Source organism: Aotus nancymaae, unplaced genomic scaffold (genome assembly GCF_030222135.1).
Source record: "Aotus nancymaae isolate 86718 unplaced genomic scaffold, 86718_ANA_hifiasm-v0.15.2.pri h1tg000063l, whole genome shotgun sequence".
Classification (NCBI taxonomy): Eukaryota; Metazoa; Chordata; class Mammalia; order Primates; family Aotidae; genus Aotus; species Aotus nancymaae.
In genome coordinates this window covers 418590-440240 of record NW_026988477.1, presented here as the reverse complement: position 1 = coordinate 440240, position 21651 = coordinate 418590, and the positions used below count along the sequence as shown (strand labels likewise).

Sequence of the window (21651 nt, the reverse complement as noted above, 5' to 3'; positions counted from 1 at the left end):
GCCATGACGAGGCTGTACTGACACTCACCCCCCATGACGAGGCTGTACTGACACTCACCCCCCATGACGAGGCTGTGCTGACACTCACCCCCCATGACGAGGCTGTACTGAGGACACTCACCCCCCATGACGAGGCTGTACTGACACTCACCCCCCATGACGAGGCTGTACTGAGGACACTCACCCCCCATGACGAGGCTGTACTGAGGACACTCACCCCCCATGACGAGGCTGTACTGACACTCACCCCCCATGACGAGGCTGTACTGACACTCACCCCCCACCCCATGACGAGACTGTATTGACACTCACCCCCCATGATGAGGCTGTGCTGACACTCACCCCCCATGACGAGGCTGTACTGACACTCACCCCCCATGACGAGGCTGTGCTGACACTCACCCCGTACATGACGAGGCTGTACTGACACTCACCCCCATGACGAGGCTGTACTGACACTCACCCCCCATGACGAGGCTGTACTGAGGACACTCACCTGCCATGACGAGGCTGTACTGACACTCACCCCCCATGACGAGGCTGTACTGACACTCACCCCCCATGACGAGGCTGTACTGAGGATACTCACCCGCCATGACGAGGCTGTACTGACACTCACCCCCCATGATGAGGCTGTGCTGACACTCACCCCCTACATGACGAGGCTGTACTGAAGACACTCACCCCCATGACGAGGCTGTGCTGACACTCACCCCCCATGACGAGGCTGTACTGAGGACACTCACCCCCCATGACGAGGCTGTACTGACACTCACCCCCCATGACGAGGCTGTACTGACACTCACCTGCCATGACGAGGCTGTACTGACACTCACCCCCCATGACGAGGCTGTGCTGACACTCACCTGCCATGACGAGGCTGTACTGACACTCACCCCCCATGACGAGGCTGTGCTGACACTCACCCCCCATGACGAGGCTGTACTGAGGATACTCACCCGCCATGACGAGGCTGTACTGAGGACACTCACCTGCCATGACGAGGCTGTACTGACACTCACCCCCCATGACGAGGCTGTACTGACACTCACCTGCCATGACGAGGCTGTACTGACACTCACCCCCCATGACGAGGCTGTACTGACACTCACCCCCCATGACGAGGCTGTACTGACACTCACCCCCCACCCCATGACGAGGCTGTGCTGACACTCACCCCCCATGACGAGGCTGTACTGAGGATACTCACCCGCCATGACGAGGCTGTACTGAGGACACTCACCTGCCATGACGAGGCTGTACTGACACTCACCCCCCATGACGAGGCTGTACTGACACTCACCTGCCATGACGAGGCTGTACTGACACTCACCCCCCATGACGAGGCTGTGCTGACACTCACCCCCCATGACGAGGCTGTACTGAGGATACTCACCCGCCATGACGAGGCTGTACTGAGGACACTCACCTGCCATGACGAGGCTGTACTGACACTCACCCCCCATGACGAGGCTGTACTGACACTCACCTGCCATGACGAGGCTGTACTGACACTCACCCCCCATGACGAGGCTGTACTGACACTCACCCCCCATGACGAGGCTGTACTGACACTCACCCCCCATGACGAGGCTGTACTGACACTCACCCCCCATGACGAGGCTGTACTGACACTCACCCCCCATGACGAGGCTGTGCTGACACTCACCCCCCATGACGAGGCTGTACTGAGGACGCTCACCCCCCATGATTCCAGGCAGCTCCTGGGAGAGGCATCACCACCCCTGCTGTGCCCTGGGCTGTTTCTGCTGGGATCTTGGGTCATTAGTTACTTCTTTGTCAAACATCTGTGCTCAGCCGTGCCCAGGGTCCCCTGAGAATGGGCTGCTTCCCTGTGGAGCTCCCCTGTGTGGGCGTCCTCATGCATGTAGGGGTGTTTGTGTGTGTGCGCGCGTGTGCGCATCTACCTGTGAGCATCGGTGTGCACCTGCGTGTGGAGTGTTTGGGTGTGAACCTCAGGTACCCAGAAATGCCCTGCTGCCCCTTTGTGAACCTGGACCAAGAGCTTCCACTTTTGGGGCTTTTCTTTGGACTCACAGCTTGTATGTCCTCCCCGTCTCCAGATGGACATCCTTTTCATGCTTCTGCTACATCAGTTTATCTCTGGCTTTCCACAAGAAATTGCCGTTCTTATGGCTGTGTGTCCCCTTGAGGCTCCCCCGTATCACTCAACCACATCGGCTGAGCACTGCCAGGCACTGGGGCAGCCCCACCTGCCTGACGCTCTGCCCCGAGGTTCTGTCGTCCAGCTGCATCCTTATTCACCCTTCAGGGTAGGGGCCTTCTGGATCCTTCTTCAGGCCTTCTCTTTGTGGGCAGCCTCAGCTTTCCTGGGCCTCAGTGGGATGGAGGCAGCCAAGTGACCTCTGTCCAGCTTCAGCTTCCTCTCTGTGGGGTGAGAGCACCTCGGGAAGCATTGTTCCTCCTTCTTAACGATGCCTGCTGCCCAGACTGGACCTCACTCCAACCCATGCACGCTCTCCAGACCGGACCGGACCCCACCCTGACCCCAGCTTACTCTCCAGACCGGACTGGACCCCAGCCTGGCCCACAGCTCACTCTCCAGACCGGACCGGACCCCACCCTGACTCCAGCTCAGTCTCCAAACCGGACCGGACCGGACCGGACCCCAGCCTGACCCCAGCTCACTCTCCAGACCGGACGGCACCCCACCCTGACCCACGGCTCACTCTCCAGACCGGACCGGACCCCACCCTGACCCACGGCTCACTCTCCAGACCGGACCCCACCCTGACCCACGGCTCACTCTCCAGACTGGACCGGACCCCACCCTGGCCCACGGCTCACTCTCCAGACCACCCGACGGGGATGCACTACCAGTTGAGTAGTGCTTTCTTTTTCTAAATATTAGCCCCAATTAAAAAAACTTTTTTGTCCTCCCATTTTTAGGGTAATTTTATGGAGTGTCAGCCAGAGAGCAGCATCTCTCACCGTTTCCACAAAGACTGTGCCTCTCGAGTCAATAATGCCAGCTACTGTCCCCACTGCGGGGAGGAGAGTTCCAAGGCCAAAGAGGTGACGATCGCTAAAGCAGACACCACCTCGACGGTGACGCCGGTCCCCGGGCAGGAGAAGGGCTCAGCCCTGGAGGGCAGGGCCGACACCACCACGGGCAGGTACCTGGCACAGACTCTGGCTGGGGTCTCCAGCTGTGCAGCGGAAAAGGTGTTGGTTGTTAATTTAACGTGATTGCTTTCCGCTGTTTTTTCCAGAAGTCTCTGAGCTGCCCCTGATGCTCGTGGTGATTTCTGACGTTTAAGACACAGAAATCATGTGTTGCCATGTGCACATGGGCCTCCATCTTCCAGTTGGTTTTATAGGTCCCTTTGCCTGTTTGAACCAGTTTTCACAGCACCCCATTGATGTAGCTCTGTGGTGTTTCTGTTGCTGGCACAGTCCCCTGTCGGTACACAAGCCTTGGAGGAGTGGTAGCTGCCACAGTCTGTGACTGAGTTATGTGGCATTAAGCTTTGAAGGCCTTAGCTGAAGACACAAAGTCTAAAATAATTACGAGTATTCACATTAGACACAAATAATTGTCTTCCTGGAAGAGTCCAGTAGAAACAGCTGAAAAAGTTTTAGAGCTCAAAAGAGTCTTACTCAAAAGAGTAAGAGGATCAGATAAGCAGAGATAGAAGTCACTTGCCTTCCTCCTCCCAGCAGTATCCTACTGGAAAATAAAATAGCGAAAGAGATTTTTTCAAAACAGCAATAAAACCTGTTATTGCCCAGCAGAAGAAAAGAACTTAAATGTGACACTTACATAAAGAAAACTAACACTTCATTGAAGATTATTTAAAAGAGACTCAAATTGTGGGCATGTTAAGGTGATTCCTTCCTATTTACCTGTAAATTTAATGCACTTTGAATCAAAATTCCAGTGGGATTTCCTTTTGTTGGGGTGGACAGTAGGCTCCATAGATTCAGCTTGAAGCTCATTGGTGAGAGGGTATCTGAACATGTGGCCCAGAAGTCTAGGAGAAGTTGCCTGCGTTTTCTCAGGAAATTTGGTTGAGTCCTGAACCGTTTAATCCAGGGACTAGCAGACAGTAAGCAAATCTGAAGCTCTCACCTAGAGAAGCAGCACACTTGGGCAGTCAGAGCCAGTCATGTTTCATGCTTTCATGAAACGTCTCCCCAATTTCCTCCCCTGAAGTGCGGCTGGACCACCACTCTCGGAGGACGACAAGCTGCAGGGCCCCGCCTCCCATGCGCCCGAGGGCTTCGATCCGACGGGACCTGCTGGGCTCGGGAGGCCGACCCCCGGCCTTTCCCAGGGACCAGGGAAGGAAACCTTGGAGAGTGCCCTCATTGCTCTCGACTCGGAAAAGTAAGAACGGACGTGTGATTTCAGAGACGGCTCAGAGCCTGTTCTCGTCTGCACCCCGCGTTTTTCCCCATGGCGTCACTTAGCACTTTTCAGCTTTTTGGTTAATGCTGTTCATTAGAATAATTTGTGTATTTTCACACTATTTTGGGAAATTATTGCAAATTATTGTCCTCTGCATTATACTAAGAGCGACATGTGACACCTTTGAAGTCCTAAGTGAGGAGGTGGTCCTGGTGGGCTTTACAAGCATCTCCCAGCTGCTGCTGACCCTGAGCTGCCCTTCGGTCATCAGAGCAGAAACTGCTGCTGCTGCCGTGGCCGATTCCCTCCCGGGCCGTGCCCCATCTGTGCAGTACAAGGGCTGAGCCGAGGGACCCTCTAGGCTTCCCTGACAGCTCACCGACACCACGCCTCTCATCCTCCTCTCTCCTTTTGGCATTGCCCCCGCCAGGGAGGCAGACCAGACTGTGGCACTGAGGCTTGCGGGTGGCCTCCTCCCTGGAGCGCTCCTCTGTCTGCCTCCAGCCTTGCCTCCTAGCCTGTGCCTGTGGCGACGGTGCCGTCTACTGAAGCCCACGTGCCCTGCCCACTGACCAGACCCAGACTGTTCTGAGCCCTGCGTTCTCCCCCATCCCTTGGTTACTGTTTTAGTCTGCTTTTGTGTCACTATAAAGAAATACCCAAGGCTGGATAATTTATAAAGAAAAGAGGTTTAATTGGCTTACGGTTCTCCAGACTGTACAGGAAGCTTGGTATTGGCATCTGTTCCATCAGAGGCCTCAGGAAACTACAGTCATGGTGGAAGGCAAAGTGTGAGCTGTAGCAGGAGACAGAAAAGGGGGAGGCTCCCAGACTCTTAAGCAACCAGATCTTGTGGGAACTGGCTGAGCTGGAGCTCACGCATCACCAGGGGGATGCCGCTAAGCCATTCATGAGGGATCTGCCCCCAGGGTCCAGTCACCTCCCACTAGGTCTCACCTCCAACACTGGAGGTCGCATTTCAACATGAGATTTGAGAGGGACACAGGTCCAAACCGTATCAGTGATCAGCTTAGCCATCAAGTTAAGGTTTCAGAGCAAAAGTGCCGCTGTTCCCAGCTCTCACTGCTCCAGGCATCTTCTGTGAGCTGTGCCCCCACTGGTGACCACGCTATGTGGGCTCATCCTGGCTGTGCTGAGCGTAGACGACCCCGCTCCCCTGCATCCTGCGCTGGTTCTTTCGTCGTGCTGTGTAAAAGCCTCACAGTGCGTAGCGTTCTCCTGCAGTGACTGGGAACGCAGTTGCTTGTTCTGCAGTTTTTACCGTGAGATATCTCGAGACTGGTGGGTGTGGGGCACTTGAGCTTGAGGGGTTGGTGGGCAGACGTCCCCCAGGCCTTCCAGCCTTCAGCTTCACGCATGGGACACGAAGCTCCATGCTGACTGCTGTCCTGTGCTTCCCACAGACCCAAGAAGCTTCGCTTCCACCCAAAGCAGCTGTATTTCTCCGCCAGGCAAGGGGAGCTTCAGAAGGTGCTCCTCATGCTGGGTAAGTGCCTTCCTGCTGCCCGGGCGCCGGCTGGTGCCCGTCCTCAGAGGACTGCTCTCATGTTGCTTTCTGTGTCTGAGTCTCTGATGAGGGAGAATAGCTTGGCCACTGGTGTTTAGCTTTCTTACGGTGCTCCTGTTCAGTTATGCAGGATATTAGAACTATTCTCTATGACATTCTAATTTTTAAAAAGGAATTAGGCGTGCATTATTAAATCAAGTGGAAATATGGATTGAGGAAAAGCAAAATGAGTGAGTTGGGGCCCTGCTGAGATGTGTGGTGATGACGGCAGCGGTGTCTCACCTGTGCGGGTCGAAGCAGCGGTGGTGTGGACAAAGCAGGCTTCTAAAAGCGTGCTGCTTAGAGCCTTCCCAGTGATAATTTCATCTCTGAGCTCATAGAGCTGTAGGCTTCATTTCTCTGACGTTCATCTTCTCTGGGTTGAAAAGGGTGATTAAGAAGCCCTTGACCTGACAGTACATCATAAAAGACGTTAAACTGTTTGCTCTCAAGAAAAGGTTTATTTGGCCCGGCGTGGTGGCTCACGCCTATAATCCCAGTACTTTGGGAGGCTGAGGTGGACGGATCACAAGGTCAGGTGATGGAGACCATCCTGGCCAACACAGTGAAACCCTGTCTCTACTAAAATACAAAAAATTAGCCAGGCGTGGTGGCGCTCGCCTGTAATCCCAGCTACTTGGGAGGCTGAGGCCGGGGAATCGCTTGAACCTGGGAGGCGGAAGTGGCATTGAGCCGAGATCATGCCACTGCACTCCAGACTGGTGACAGAGCAAGACTCCATCTCAAAAAAAAAAAAAAAAATAAGGTTTATTTATGTTGACCAAAATGGCAGCTTTAATCACTTTTGTCATAGACTTTACCCAACACTGAGGCCACCTCCCTGCCCCGCGGCTCCCTGTGCACTCAGACCTCCCAGGAACTGACTGGTGTCCAGGCCTCCGTGCCTGGTCTGGCTTGCTCCTCCAGGGTGTGTCTGCCCTGGTCAGCCACCTCTCAGGGCCTGGGGTGGCTGTGGCCAGGCCGCTGGGATCACAGAAAGAGCCTCAGAGTTAGAGCAGGGCGGTAAAGGGAAGAACACGCGCTGCTGAGCGAGTTCTGACAGAGGGACCTGCCGTTGGGTTCTGCAGGAGACTGGCACGCTTCCTCTCATGTCCTCCTGGCAGGATGGGGGCCAGAGGACGGTGCTGCGGGCAGGTTCCGGCGTGGCTTGAGGTGGCTTTTTGTGCGGAAGCTGCTTGTTTGTGAGAGCACTCGCCAGCTTTGGCGACCGTCCTGAGCTGGAGTCTGTGGCTACATCTGAAATAATTAATAAAACTGTGTTTGTTCACAGTGGACGGAATTGACCCCAACTTCAAAATGGAGCACCAGAATAAGCGTTCCCCACTGCACGCCGCGGCGGAGGCTGGACACGTGGACATCTGCCACATGCTGGTGCAGGTTCGGCGGGCACGGCGCCCTCCTGAGGCCCTTCACCTGCTCCCTTTCATTGCTGTCACTGTGAAATAAGACCACATTCGTGGTCCTTCCGGTTTAGAGGTTACTTAGTGCCGTGAAGCAGACCCAGAACCGGCCTTTCTGCCCCCGGTCCTGCAAGCACATCAGCGCTTCCTGCTGCTTCCTCCTGCGTGTACCGCGGCCTCTCGCTGTTTCTTGATTTGCTTCCTCTGGCTTTGGTTCCTGTCACTCATGACTCCAGAGGTCTTGGGGAGGCGTGGACGCCCCTTCCCCAGCCCGTGGCCTGGCCCTTTGTTTTTGAGCATTTTTAAGCTGCCGTGTCGTCTGCAAGGGCGTGCTGTGTCTCGTTAGTCACCATCTTGTGTTTCGGTTGCTCGAGTTGACTCTGCCTCCTGCTGATTTATTCCAGACCCTCTGCACACTGCCCGTGTGTCTCAGTGTTCAGACACACGACGCCACTTCTCCATGACGTCCCTTCCCTGATGCCTGTGCTGGGGCCCCTGTTTCTCAAATGCCAGGTTTGAGTCTGGTGCAGTCTGACTTCTGAGCCCTTGGATGTGACCTATTATTTCTGGAAACTTTAGGGGCTTTCCTTGAACCCCGCTGGGCTGAAGTTGCACCTTGTTGTAGCCTGGGGCCTTTTAGACTCGCCGGAGCGTTTGGTGCATTTGCTGTGCCCTTTCAGTGCAGAAATCCATGCTGTCTGTCCTGGGAGGATTTCCTGTGTGACTTCTGTGCCTAGGTCCCCTTTACCTGTCTCAGCTTTGTCCTTCTGGGACTCTCGTAATTCAGGCGTGGGACCTTCCAGACCGATTCCTACTGTTCTGTTCTGCCTTCTAGGCAGCATTCTCAACTTCAGCTTCCAGCTACTGGGGGATTTTTAACGTGTGTGGTCACATTTTCAAATCCCAAGAATTCCTTTCTGCTCTTGGATAGTTCCTTTTCTTTGAAGATATTATGGTTATTCTGAAGTTTTATGCTGCTCTGTTTTAGTTTTTCTTATCTAAAGGTTTTCCTCAAATGCCCATGACTCTTCTTTATAGTTAAACTACTAAACGCTGGTGGTAGCTCCTGCCTGCCAGGGCTGGTCACCGCAGGGTGATCTCCAGGCCTCGCCGTTCTTCGCTGTCTGGGAAGGGCCTGTCCCCTCGGACTGCACCCGTCTCTACCTTTCTCAGGGCCAAGAAGGAGAGAGTGACGGCATACCGTCTGCTGTGCTCACACCTGCCCGCCCTCCGGCGACTGAGTCAAAACTGATGATGCTTTCTTACTATTTGCCCGGAATGATTTTTCCCTCCTTTCAGTCTGACTTTTTCCCCTCCTTTTCAGATATATGTATTTTATTTATTTTTTTTATTTTTGAGACGGAGTTTCGCTCTTGTTACTCAGGCTGGAGTGCAATGGTGCGATCTCGGCTCACCGCAACCTCCGCCTCCTGGGTTCAGGCAATTCTCCTGCCTCAGCCTCCTGAGTAGCTGGGATTACAGGCACTTGCCACCATGCCCAGATAATTTTTTGTATTTTTAGTAGAGACGGGGTTTCACCATGTTGACCAGGATGGTCTCAATCTCTTGACTTCGTGATCCACCCGCCTCGGCCTCCCAAAGTGCTGGGATTACAGGCATGCGCCACCGCGCCCAGCCAGTTTTGGTATTTTAATAGGAACTTTTAGTCCTGCTCTTATTTATATCCAATGTCTTATAGTTTTAATTTCTAGCTGTCTTTGTTCATTTTTTCTTGCTGTAACAGAATACTTGAGGCCAGATCATTTATAAAGAAAATACATTTATTTCGCACAGTTCTGGAGGCTGGGAAACCCAAGGTCAAGGGGCTGCCTCTGGAGACTTCTGGTGAGGCCATAAGTCTCTGGACATAGCCGGGAATCGCACAGAGAGGGAGAAACTCCAGTGCAGACTCCTGCTGCAGACCAGGCTGTCCACATGGGACAGGTCCATTCTGGGGGGCCTGACCTCGTCTTTGAGAAAGGCGTGGCTCCATCTTCGGAGCCTCGTTACCTCTTAAAGGCCCGGCCTCCCAGCCTCACTGGGGCCCCCAGTCCCAATAAATAAATCGCACTCAGGCCATAGTGCCAGCCTTTTGAAGCCAGTACTGTTTTGCTCTTTCTTCCTGCCCTCTTTCGGATTGATTTTTGTTTCAATTGTGCCATTTCTCTTCTCTCTCTGTTAGTTTTGAAGTTACAAGCTTTCCACACGTGGAAAGGCCCCAGTGGTTCCTCTCAGTCTCACATGCAGGCTTTTCTTCCCAAGGTCAAGACTGAATGAGATGATGATGGGGAGCAAAGCCCCGGCGGAGGGTGAGGCAGGGAGCAGCTGAGGTGACCTGGGGTCCAGTAAGCCAGGGCTTGGGAGGCTGAGAAGAAAGTGTGCCGTGAGAAGGGCTGAGCCGAGGTGGGCACCGGGGGATGACTCCATGCAGGAGGAGCTGTGGAGGCTGCTGGGTGTGTCAGGGATAAGTGGAAAAGGATTCAGAGACAGTGGGTGGGGGCTTAAGACCAGTCACGTGGGCTGCAGTTCTTGGTGAGACCATGAGGGAAGTGGCCGACCTGGTGGGAACCGGCTTCTGGGAGAGGATGAGATGAGGTCGGGGCAGCCGGGGGTGGGGACTGGGGGGTGGTTGTCCGGACACAGAGGCAGAGCTGGAGCAGGCGTGGGCTGTTCAGGGCGGAAGTGATGCCAGGACGTTCATGGGTGGGGCTCTGAGGAAGAGGAAGAGAGCGTGGTCCGGGAGAGGCAGGAGCTGGTGGTGTGGAGCTCGACAGCAGATGCTGACAGAGGGCCCGGCATTCGGCCAGGAGGCCCTCTCCCTCCCTGGGCCTTTCGAAGGTTGTGGCATGATTCTGTTTCTGTTGTGGACAGACCTGGATGGGAACGAGTGTGCAGAGCCACGTCGGGGGCAGGCCCAGACAGGAACAAGGGCTGTATGAGCACTGCCCCAGCGGCCCCAGGAACTGGGCCAGGCCGTGAATGTGTGCCATGCCGAGTCCGTGAGGGCGGGCTGTGAGGAGCCTGTTCTCCATGCTCACTGCTGGCCGTGGAGGCTTCTTGAAGCTGTTCCTCCTGGGCCTGGACTTCCAGGTTGCTGGTGGTTTTCCTCAGGTCGTGTAAGGAGTGATGCCACTGTCTTTTTATTTCCGTTCTTCCTTTTGAGAAATTAGCTTAGCACTCCTTTGAGAGAGACTGTGTTCTCTTTGGCTTTCTTTTTTAAACATTAAAATTTTTAAAAATACATGGTTGCATTGTCGCATACGGAAAAGTCCTTAAAATATGAACATCTGGTTAACAAATCATTATATTGTGGCCCTGGCATTTGGGGCCGTGAGATGCGGCGTTGCTGGCTCCTCAGACACCTGGATGCACCCCCCCAGGAACAGCAGCTGTTTGGGTCTCACCGCCCTGCAGGTGCCCTCGGGCGTTACAGTTGTTTGTTTGCTTTTGATCTTACGCTAATTGAGTTGTCCGGCTTGAGTTCCTTTGTGTCTGCTTCGATGGTCAGGAAAACAAGGAAGTGCAGGACCAGGAAATGGCCGTGGGGCTGAGTTCCCGAGCACTGCCCAACTCTGCTTTGGGGAGACTGAGTGAGGGGAGCACTTTGAGTCCTAGTGTTGTGAAGTACAGTGCTGTGTTTGGGCTTTATGCATAGGAAATGCTTATGTCCCTTGGTGCTGCCGTGTGCCCAGTGCCCGCGGGTCTGACCAGCCCAGAACCACTTCAGATTAAATTCCTAGCCTGAGTTTAATTTGGTGACCTGGCCTGCAGAACTTACTGTTTTTGGTCTTAGAGGTTTCTATTTTTCCTTCCCCTTAGAATCTAAGCAGTTTTCCTGATTCTCCAGAGAGAGATTGGTTTCATTTCTAGTTTGCCCTAAATCCAAGGGTGCCACTTCTCAGGGTTTCAGCATTTGCAGGGGTGTCACATCTCACACCGACTCTTTGGGCAGGCTCTGTCCACAGGCAGTGAGGGTCTGTGGTGTCGTCTCTCCCGGGCTCAGGTCTAGGACAGGTCTTTGAGCCAAGTCTCCTGCAGCAGCACAGGAGAGGGGTTCGTGTTCACCCTGTGAGAGGGTCCCCCGGAACCAGAGGGGTTCGTGCTCACCCTGTGAGAGGGTCCCCCGGAACCAGAGGGGTTCATGTTAACTCTGCAAGAGGATCCCCCGGAACCGGAGGGGTTTGTGCTCACCCTGCCAGAGGGTCCCCTGGAACCAGAGGGGTTTGTGCTCACCCTGCCAGAGGGTCCCTGGAACCAGAGGGTTCATGTTCACCCCGCAAGAAGGTCCCCTGGAACCAGAGGGGTTTGTGCTTACCCTGCCAGAGGGTCCCCCGGAACCGGACGGGTTTGTGCTCACCCTGCCAGAGGGTCCCCCGGAACCAGAGGGGTTCGTGCTCACCCTGCCAGAGGGTCCCCCGGAACCAGAGGGGTTTGTGCTCACCCTGCCAGAGGGTCCCCTGGAACCAGAGGGGTTCGTGCTCACCCTGCGAGAGGGTCCCTGGAACCAGAGGGTTCATGTTCACCCCGTGAGAAGGTCCCCCGGAACCAGAGGGGTTTGTGCTCACCCTGCCAGAGGGTCCCCCTGAACCGGAGGGGTTTGTGCTCACCCTGCCAGAGGGTCCCCCGGAACCAGAGGGGTTTGTGCTCACCCTGCCAGAGGGTCCCCCGGAACCGGAGGGGTTTGTGCTCACCCTGCCAGAGGGTTCCCCGGAACCGGAGGGGTTTGTGCTCACCCTGCCAGAGGGTCCCCCGGAACCAGAGAGGTTTGTGCTCACCCTGCCAGAGGATCCCCCGGAACCAGAGGGGTTCGTGCTCACCCTACCAGAGGGTCCCCCGGAACCAGAGGGGTTCGTGCTCACCCTGCGAGAGGGTCCCTGGAACCAGAGGGTTCATGTTCACCCCACGAGAAGGTCCCCCGGAACCAGAGGGTTTTGTGCTCACCCTGCCAGAGGGTCCCCCGGAACCGGAGGGGTTCATGTTAACTCTGCAAGAGGATCCCCTGGAACCAGAGGGGTTTGTGCTCACCCTGCCAGAGGGTCCCCCGGAACCAGAGGGGTTCATGTTAACTCTGCGAGAGGATCCCCCGGAACCAGAGGCGTTTGTGCTCACCCTGCCAGAGGGTCCCCCGGAACCGGAGGGGTTTGTGCTCACCCTGCCAGAGGGTCCCCCGGAACCAGAGGGGTTTGTGCTTACCCTGCCAGAGGGTCCCCCGGAACCGGAGGGGTTTGTGCTCACCCTGCCAGAGGGTCCCTGGAACCAGAGAGTTCATGTTCACCCCGCGAGAAGGTCCCCCGGAACCAGAGGGGTTTGTGCTCACCCTGCCAGAGGGTCCCCCGGAACCGAAGGGGTTTGTGTTCACCCTGCCAGAGGGTCCCCCGGAACCGGAGGGGTTCATGTTAACTCTGCGAGAGGATCCCCTGGAACCAGAGGGGTTTGTGCTCACCCTGCCAGAGGGTCCCCCGGAACCGGAGGGTTTTGTGCTCACCCTGTGAGAGGGTCCCTGGAACCAGAGGGTTCATGTTCACACTGCGAGAAGGTCCCCCGGAACCAGAGGGGTTTGTGCTCACCCTGCCAGAGGATCCCCCGGAACCAGAGGGGTTCGTGCTCACCCTGCCAGAGGGTCCCTGGAACCAGAGGGTTCATGTTCACCCTGTGAGAAGGTCTCCCGGAACCAGAGGTCCCCCTTGGCTTGAGTCTCCGCAGGGCTCGCTGCCCCCACTGCAGCGCAGACGCTCTGCCATGTGTGACTCCTTGTATTAAAAGTGAAGACGCACCCTCAGTCACATGAGCCTCACTCTGAGGGCTCAGTAGCCATGCCTGTCAGGGGCCACCGCCTTGTACACAGACAGAAAAATCCATCGTGCAGAAAGTGCTTCCCTGGCAGCTGACCTGGAGTCCACCCCAGCCTTTTGCCGGCGCTGGGGACGTCAGCGGTCTGGCTCCCAGGCTCGGGGGCAGGGCTCTGAGGGTCGTTTCTGTAGCCTCCCGGGTGTCTGAGCTGCCTCCTGCGCCTGGGGCCTTTTTGCCACTGACTTAATCTGTGTTTTCCGAGCTGTGCCTCCGTCTGCTTCGGCGCCGGGTGCTGCTGCCTTCTCTCATTCACTGCCCCTCAGCATCCTGGTACCTCATGTTGCAGGATCTCATGCTGTGTCTGCAGTTTCTGGAGAGCACCGAGCGAGGTGCCACATGGTCCCATCGAAGTCACCACGGACGCTCATGTTGTCATCAGTCTGATCTTCTGTCATCTCTTATTAAAAAACAAAGTTGTAAACTCCTTTACTGTTACCTCCCCAGCGTCCCCACCGAGACCACGTAGGGTCCCGAGAAGATGCTACCTCCTTCCCAGGCTGCATCTACCCTTAGGTTGACAGCTGATGATGGATGGATGCGTGGTGGGCTGAGAAGAGGGGACCAAGAAAGGCCATTCTAGGCTTGGTCCCGCCCCTCCAGCCTTACCTCTGAGTGTAGGGGAAACAGAGGCATGACCTACCAGGGCCAGGCTCACACCCAGCTGGGCCACAGCCACGTGCGGAATAGTCCAGTAAACACCGTGGACTCCCAGCAAGGCTGCTGCCTGGGGTGTTGCAAGGCTGCCTTGGTCACAGATACCCGCCTGCCCTTGGCTACCTGTCAACAAGCTGGGGGTGGGAGCGGGAGGGAGGAGCCGCCCCTGCCTCAGGAGCCTCACAGGCTGCACCAGGAGATCAGCCAGCCTGTGGCTGGGGCTGCCAGGTCCCGAGGGTGGCTGACCCGAACATCATAGATGCTTTTGTTGGGTGGCACCCCCGGAAGAGGGCGTCTAGATCCCAAAGTAGCCCTGGGGGCCCTCGGGTTTCAGGGCCCACCCCCCAGTAGGCAGGGTTGGTTGATGGTGGACACTGGGGACTGGAGGTGGGTGGTGCCAAGTGCGTTACCACATTGGGAGTGTGGACAAGTAGAAGGTGGGGAGCTGCCCCCAGAGGGAGGCTTTGTGTCTCCCACTGGACAGCCTCCCCCAGGGAACTGAGGTGCCCTGCAGTAAGTAGAGAGGCCAAGCCCTAGGCTCTGGGGAGATGGTCAAGGGCCCTATGGCTGCCCCCTGGGAAGCCTCCCCCTCCATTCTCATGGGGCCAGGAAGCGGGCAGAGGGGCCACAGAGGTCTATCAGAGGAGGGTAGGGGTGGGATGGGCACTGCCTCCTCCCCACTGCACCCTGTACCTGCCTGTAGGAGCTGGACAGCTCTGAGGCACCAGCCCTGGCCAGGATGCCCCTCCCCGGAGTACCCTAGCAGGGACATGATACTGAAGCCCTTGCTGGGCGGTGGTGGGGACAGAGCAGCTGGTAGGGCTGGCCGTGCAGCACGCAGCAGGGGCTCAGGGCCTTGGCAGACATTTCATGTGCATCCCCTTCTGCCAGGGCCTCAGCTGGGGTGAGGCTCATGTCGGCCGGCCAGAGGTGCTCTTGGCTTGGGGCCGGCTTGGGTGGGGCCACCTGACCTCAGGTGCTTGAGACTGTGCCTGCTGGGCCCTGGGCTCCCCCCTGTGCCTGCTGCACTCGAGAAAGCATGGGTTGGAGGAAAGGTGGTGGCAGAGGGAATCTCCCCTGGAAAAGGGGACACAGCCTGGAGCTGACGGGTGACCTGGGCCAGTTTCCGCCTATAGGAGGGTGCAGCCTGCACCACTGAGAAGGTCAGAGCCCAGCAGGTGTAGGGGGCTTGCGGGTTTAAGGGCATCGCACGTGTAGGGGGCTTGTGGGTTTAAGGGCATCTCACACGTGTAGGGGGCTTGCGGGTTTAGGGGCATCTCACACGTGTAGGGGGCTTGCGGGTTTAGGGGCATCTCACACGTGTAGGGGGCTTGCGGGTTTAGGGGCATCTCACACGTGTAGGGGGCTTGCGGGTTTAGGGGCATCTCACACGTGTAGGGGGCTTGCGGGTTTAGGGGCATCTCACACGTGTAGGGGGCTTGCGGGTTTAAGCGCATCTCACACGTGTAGGGGGCTTGCGGGTTTAAGGGCATCTCACACGTGTAGGGGGCTTGCGGGTTTAAGCGCATCTCACACGTGTAGGGGGCTTGCGGGTTTAAGGGCATCTCACACGTGTAGGGGGCTTGTGGGTTTAGGCGCATCTCACACGTGTAGGGGCTTGTGGGTTTAAGCGCATCTCACACGTGTAGGGGCTTGTGGGTTTAAGGGCATCTCACACGTGTAGGGGGCTTGTGGGTTTAAGGGCATCGCACGTGTAGGGGGCTTGTGGGTTTAAGGGCATCTCACACGTGTAGGGGGCTTGCGGGTTTAGGGGCATCTCACACGTGTAGGGGGCTTGCGGGTTTAGGGGCATCTCACACGTGTAGGGGGCTTGCGGGTTTAGGGGCATCTCACACGTGTAGGGGGCTTGCGGGTTTAGGGGCATCTCACACGTGTAGGGGGCTTGCGGGTTTAGGGGCATCTCACACGTGTAGGGGGCTTGTGGGTTTAAGGGCATCTCACACGTGTAGGGGGCTTGTGGGTTTAGGGGCATCTCACACGTGTAGGGGGCTTGCGGGTTTAGGGGCATCTCACACGTGTAGGGGGCTTGCGGGTTTAGGGGCATCTCACACGTGTAGGGGGCTTGTGGGTTTAAGCGCATCTCACACGTGTAGGGGCTTGTGGGTTTAAGGGCATCTCACACGTGTAGGGGGCTTGTGGGTTTAGGCCCGGGGGCTTGCGGAGCGTCGCGGAGGCTGAGCGGCTGGCGGCTTCGGCCGTGGAGTCCCGGGCTGTGCCGGGTTGGTCAGCGCCAGCCGCCCCGCTTGCACTGAGGGTTTACGGAGAGCGTGGGAGGCGGCTCCGTGGGGTCCAGGATGGAGCTGGATGTGGGGCGGGACCCGTTTCTTGGCGCTGGTAGGTCTGGAAATGCTGTTGGCCTCCGCTCCTTTGCTCCGCGCTTCTCTTCCGTCCCAGAGGTTTCTCGGCCTTTGTCTCAGTGCCCTGTGTGTGTCTTCATGCGTGGGGTCACTTCCTTCTGGTTACCCGGGTCCTGGGTGCGAGGCGTGTCTGGGAGGGCTCCGCGCTCGGGGAACGGGTGGCAGGCTCCCGTTTGCGAGGGGCTGCCGAGAGCTGCCCAAGCCCTCCTTCCTGGGGAACGACCCCCGTCCTCCCCTAGGCTCCACCGGAGGCTGTCGGCCCCTCCTGCCCTCGCAGACCTGGGTCTCTGCGCTGCGCCTGCACTGCCGGCCTGGGGCGGGCGCACTCTCTGTTCTTTCACCGGGATTTTTGGGGGCTGAGGGAGCAGCCTCTGTGTGCTGAGGGTTCAGGCAGAGCCGCAGCTCCCCTGCACAGCACGGGCCTCGCTTTCCACCTTGTTTTGTGTGTGTTTTTTTCAGACCGACTCGCACTCTGTCGCCCAGGCTGGAGTGCAATGGCGCGATCTCGGCTCACTGCAACCTCCGCCTCCCGGTTTCAAGCGATCTCCCACCTCAGCCTCCGAGTAGCTGGGGTCACAGGCCTGCGCCACCACACCTGGCTAATTTTTTTTTTAGTGGAGTTGGGGTTTCACCATATTGGCCAGGCTGGTCTCGAACTCCTGAGGTGATCCACCCGCCTCAGCCTCCCAAAGTGTTGGGATAACAGGTGTGAGCCGCCGTGCCTGGCCATTTTGTGTGTTTTTAAAGCAAGCTTACTACGTGGTAAAAATTAGCTGCTGTAGAATTCTGGTGCTGCTTTACCTTCAGGTTTGGCTCCGGACCTTGGCTTTGAGGTTTGGCTTTTGAAGTCAGCTGTGGGTGCCTGCCCTGCTGTGCGCCTCCAGGCCTCAGCCTTTTGACCTCTGACCCTTGCTCTGTGGATCCCGAGTTCTCTTTGGTGAAGCTCAGCTCCTTCTAGTCAGATTCCCCTGAGCCTTTCTCTGCCCTTCTGTTTTGTTTTTGTTTTTTTTTTTTTTGAAACTGAGTTTTGTTCTTGTTGCCCAGACTAGAGTGCAGTGGCATGATCTGGGCTCACTGCAGCCTCTGCTTCCCGGGTTCAAGTAACTCTTCTGTCTCAGCCTCCCCAGTAGCTGGGACTACAGGAGCCTGCCACCACACCCAGCCAATTTTTGTATTTTTAATTGGCGGGGGGTTCACCGTGTTGGCCAGGCTGGTCTCAAACCCCTGACCTCAAGTGATCCACCTGCCTTGGCCTCTAAGCATGCTGGGATTACACCCGGCCTCTCTGCCCTTCTTCACCTTTACGAGTTGGCCTCATTTTCCGTGTAGAGCATTCTAGGGCTGTTTAAACATTTCTTATTTAGTTGTGTTACTTGTGCTTTTTAATTACTAATAGTAAAAACAATACTGTTTTCAACCTTTTTTCATAATGTTTATTTTATAAATGAAATACTAGGTCTTTGTCATCAAGAAGTTTTTCCTCATGGAAAAAAAGTTTAAACAGCTGATTTGCTTTTAGCACACAACCAATTTTAAAGTTGGGGCTTCTTAAGTTTCAGACAAAGAAAAATTTACCGGCGTGTGCCTGCCAGTTAGGCAGTCCTTTGAGTTTCTCAGTTTATCTGGAGAAATGGAAGTAGAGACTACTGGAAGTCAGTTTTTTTTTTCTATTTTGGCAAGTACTGAAACAGCAAGAGGGTGCTGTGCAGGCCTGGCAGGGTGAGCGGGCACCTCCCTCCTGCCTCCTCTCTGCTGAGGGGCCCCCCCCTTCCCCGCTTTGTCTGCTTTAGAAGGTTGTCACCATCCTCCTCATTTCTAAAGGTGTTGTCACACTCCTGTGCTGCAAAGATTTATCAAATTACCTTAGAAGTGGAATTAAATCTAGCAAAAATATTGTGCTTAGACTAAAGGTTTGATAGAATAATTTTGTCTTTGAATACATGTTTAGAAAACTCAGATGTTGGTCACTGAAATGACGCAGCTCTCTTTTTTCGAGGGTGGAAGCCTGTAAGGCATTTCCTCATCAGGCGGTAGCTCCCGTGCCCTCCCATACACCTGACCTGTTGTTTCACTAGGCGGGCGCCAATATCGACACCTGCTCAGAAGACCAGAGGACCCCGTTGATGGAAGCAGCCGAAAACAACCATCTGGAAGCAGTGAAGTACCTCATCAAGGCCGGGGCCCTGGTGGATCCCAAGGTATGTCCACTTGTCAGAATCACCATCCCAGTGCGTGTGTAGATGCTTCTCAGAAAGCTGAGCAAGGGACATCGTTACTGAAACATCCCCACGACTTGGTGCCTTCACACACTGACCCATTTGTCCAGAAATAGTTCCTTCACCTCACTTGGTTACCTGATTTATTATTAAAAACACTGGTGAGCACTCACTCTCTACAGAGCCTGACAGCAGACAGATGAGCTAATGGGGGGTTTGCTGTGCGGAAGGTGTTTGCCTTATGGTGTACTCGTCTCTCTGTCTTCAACCCAGAGCAATTAGGCAAGAAAAAAAGTCAAAGGGGCCAGGCGCAGTGGCTCAGGCCTGTAATCCCAGCACTTCGGGAGGCCGAGGCCAGGAGATTGACACCATCCTAACACAGTGAAACCCCGTCTCTACTAAAAATACAAAAATTACCCAGGCGTGGTGGCACGTGCCTGTAGTCCCAGCTACTCGGGAGGCTGAGGCAGGGAGAAGCGCTTGAATCCAGGAGGTGGAGTTTGCAGTGAGCTGAGATTGTGCCCACTGCACTACAGCCTGGGCGACAGCGAGAGTACATCTCAGGAAAAAAAACAAAGCACTCGCATGGGGAAGGAAGAAGTAAAACTGTCTCTGTTCACAGATGGTGTGTTCTTATATGTAGATAACCCTAAGGAAGACACGAAAATATTGCTAGCTAACAAAACTAATTCAGCAAGGTAGGATAAAAAATTAACACAAAAAATCAGTTGCATTTCTTTATACTTTCAATGAAGTATTCAAAAAAGAAGATAAGAAGGAAGTTTCATTTACAGTAGCATCAAAAAGAATAAATACTTAGGAGTAAATTTAACCAAGAAGCCAAAAGACTCATGTTGAAAACTATCAGGTGTTGCCGAAAGAAATTAAAGACCTAAGTAAATCGAAAGACATCCGGTGTTCACAGATGAGAAGACTTAACGTAGTGAAAATGGCAGCACCACCCAACACAGTCAGCAGATTCCATGAAGCCCTTATTAAAATCCTAACAGCTTTTTTGTTTTTTTGAGATAGTCTCTGTCACCCAGGCTGGAGTGCAGTGGCGTGATCTCGGCTCACTGCAACCTCCACCTCTCCTGTTCAAGTGATTCTCCTGCCTCAGCCTACCTTGTAGTTAAGATTACAGGCATGCACCACCACGCCTGGCTAATTTTTGGTATTTTTAGTAAAGATGTGGTTTCACCATGTTGGCCAGGCTGGTCTCGAACTCCTGACCTTAGGTGATCCACGTGCCTCAGCCTCCCAAATTTCTGGGATTACAGGCGTGAGCCACCGCGCCTGGCCCTAACAGCTTTATTTTACAGATGTAGAAAAGCTCTGAAGTTTATACAGAATCTTGAGACCTGGAGCAGCCAAACAATTTTGAAAAAGAACAGAATTGGAGAACTCATACTTCTGATTTCGAAACTTACTGTACACAGCCACAGTAATGAAAACAGTGTGGTACTGGCATAAAGACAGAAATGGAGACCAACAGAATAAAATCAAAAGCCCAGAAGTAAACCGTTGCATATATGGTCACTGATTTTTGTCGAGGTTACAAAGGCCATTCAATGGGAAACATGAGGCAGTTGGATGCTCACATGCAGAAGCGTGAGGTTGGATCCTCACCTCACACCGTATTCAGAAATTAATGGAAAATGCAGGCAGGTGCGGTGGCTCACGCCTGTCATCCCAGCACATTGGGAGGCCGAGGCACGTGGATCACCTGAGGTCAGGAGTTCAAGACCAGCCTGGCCAACATGGTGAAACCCCGTCTCTACTAATACAAAAAAAAAATTAGCTGGGCACGGTGGCGCGTGCCTGTAATCCCAGCTACTCAGGAGGCTGAGGCAGGAGAATTGCCTGAACCCAGGAGGCGGAGGTTGCAGTGAGCCGAGATCGCGCCATTGCACTCCAGCCTGGGTATCAAGAGCGAAACTCCGTCTCAAAAAAAAAAAAAAAAAAAATGCAAAAATTAGCTGGACATGGTGGTGGGTGCCTGTAATCCCAGCTATTCGGGAGGCTGAGGCAGGAGAATCGCTTGAATCTGGGAGGCGGTGGTTGCATGAGCCGAGATCATGCCATTACGCTCCAGCCTGGGCAACAAAAGCGAAACTGTGTTTCAAGAAAAAGAAAAAGGAAGTGGATGGAAAGGCCCGTACTTAAGTGCTAAAACCAGAAGACTCTTAGAAGAAGACATGGGGGGGAAAGCTTTATGGCATTGGATTTGGCAATGATTTCTTGGATATGATACCAAAAGCATAATCAAAGAAACAGGTAAATTTGATTAAAATTTAAAACTTCTGGCCCTGGAAAATGCCATGCAGCCGGAAAGGCAGCCACCCCTCGCCTATCACACCATGCAGGTTAGTTGGGAACCTGGCAGTAAAGCATCTGTAGATGACCTGCTTCTAGGTTGGGGTTTCACAGGTGACAGAGCAGCCCCCTCACTGCGATCTACAGTCAGTCCCCGATGCAAGGGTTTGTAAAAATAACAAAAGATTTTAAAATGGAGGAAAATAAATAAACTTTTGTACATCAAAGATTACCACCAATAGAGTGAAAAGACAATCTGCAGAGTGAGAAAATGTATTTAAGATTTTCTGATAAGAGGTTTTTATCCAGAACATATAAAGAGGTTGTACATCTCAACAGCAACAGAAAATCACAAACCCAATTCAGAAATGGGCAAAGAAAGGGCTCGAATACCCATCTCTCTAAGGAAGGCCCACAAGGGCCACTTCCCACATGAAAAGGTGTCCAGCATCACCAGCCACCAGGGAAGCCAAATCAGAGGCACGCTGAGATACGCCTCAGAGGATGTGGCGAAATCGGAACTCACGCATTGCTGGTGGGGATGTGAAACACGGCAGCCATTGTGGAAGCCGGTCTGGTGGTTCCCCAGATAGTTTAGCGTAGGGTTACCCTAGATCTCTAGCAGTCCCACACCTGAGTGTGTACCACAGAAATGGAAGCCAGGAACACAAACAGATCTTCATACAACACTGTTAAGAAGAGAAACAACCCAGACGTCTCAGCAGATGGATGCATCGGCACATCGGGTCCATCCATATGATGGGATGTTACTGAGCCATAGAAAGTAATCAGATTCTGACCTATGAAGAGCCCAGATGGACCTTGAGGACACTGTGCTGAGGGAGAGAAGCCACCA

General features: G+C 54.6%; 1 protein-coding gene and 1 pseudogene across 7 annotated transcripts in view; one reads left to right on the top strand and one right to left on the bottom strand.

Annotated features, from left to right (window-relative positions):
• The window catches only part of EHMT1 (euchromatic histone lysine methyltransferase 1), a 236509-nt gene that overhangs the window by 169892 nt on the left and 44966 nt on the right, over window positions 1-21651 (top strand). For all 7 annotated transcript variants that reach the window (XM_064366037.1, XM_064366036.1, XM_064366038.1 and 4 more), the window contains 5 exons: window positions 2932-3158; window positions 4199-4372; window positions 5818-5900; window positions 7252-7358; window positions 18339-18461. In XM_064366037.1, the coding sequence (XP_064222107.1) occupies window positions 2932-3158; window positions 4199-4372; window positions 5818-5900; window positions 7252-7358; window positions 18339-18461 (714 nt within the window). The remainder of the gene's footprint in view (window positions 1-2931; window positions 3159-4198; window positions 4373-5817; window positions 5901-7251; window positions 7359-18338; window positions 18462-21651) is intronic.
• On the bottom strand, window positions 14066-14800 carry LOC105712233 (forkhead box protein H1-like; annotated as a pseudogene).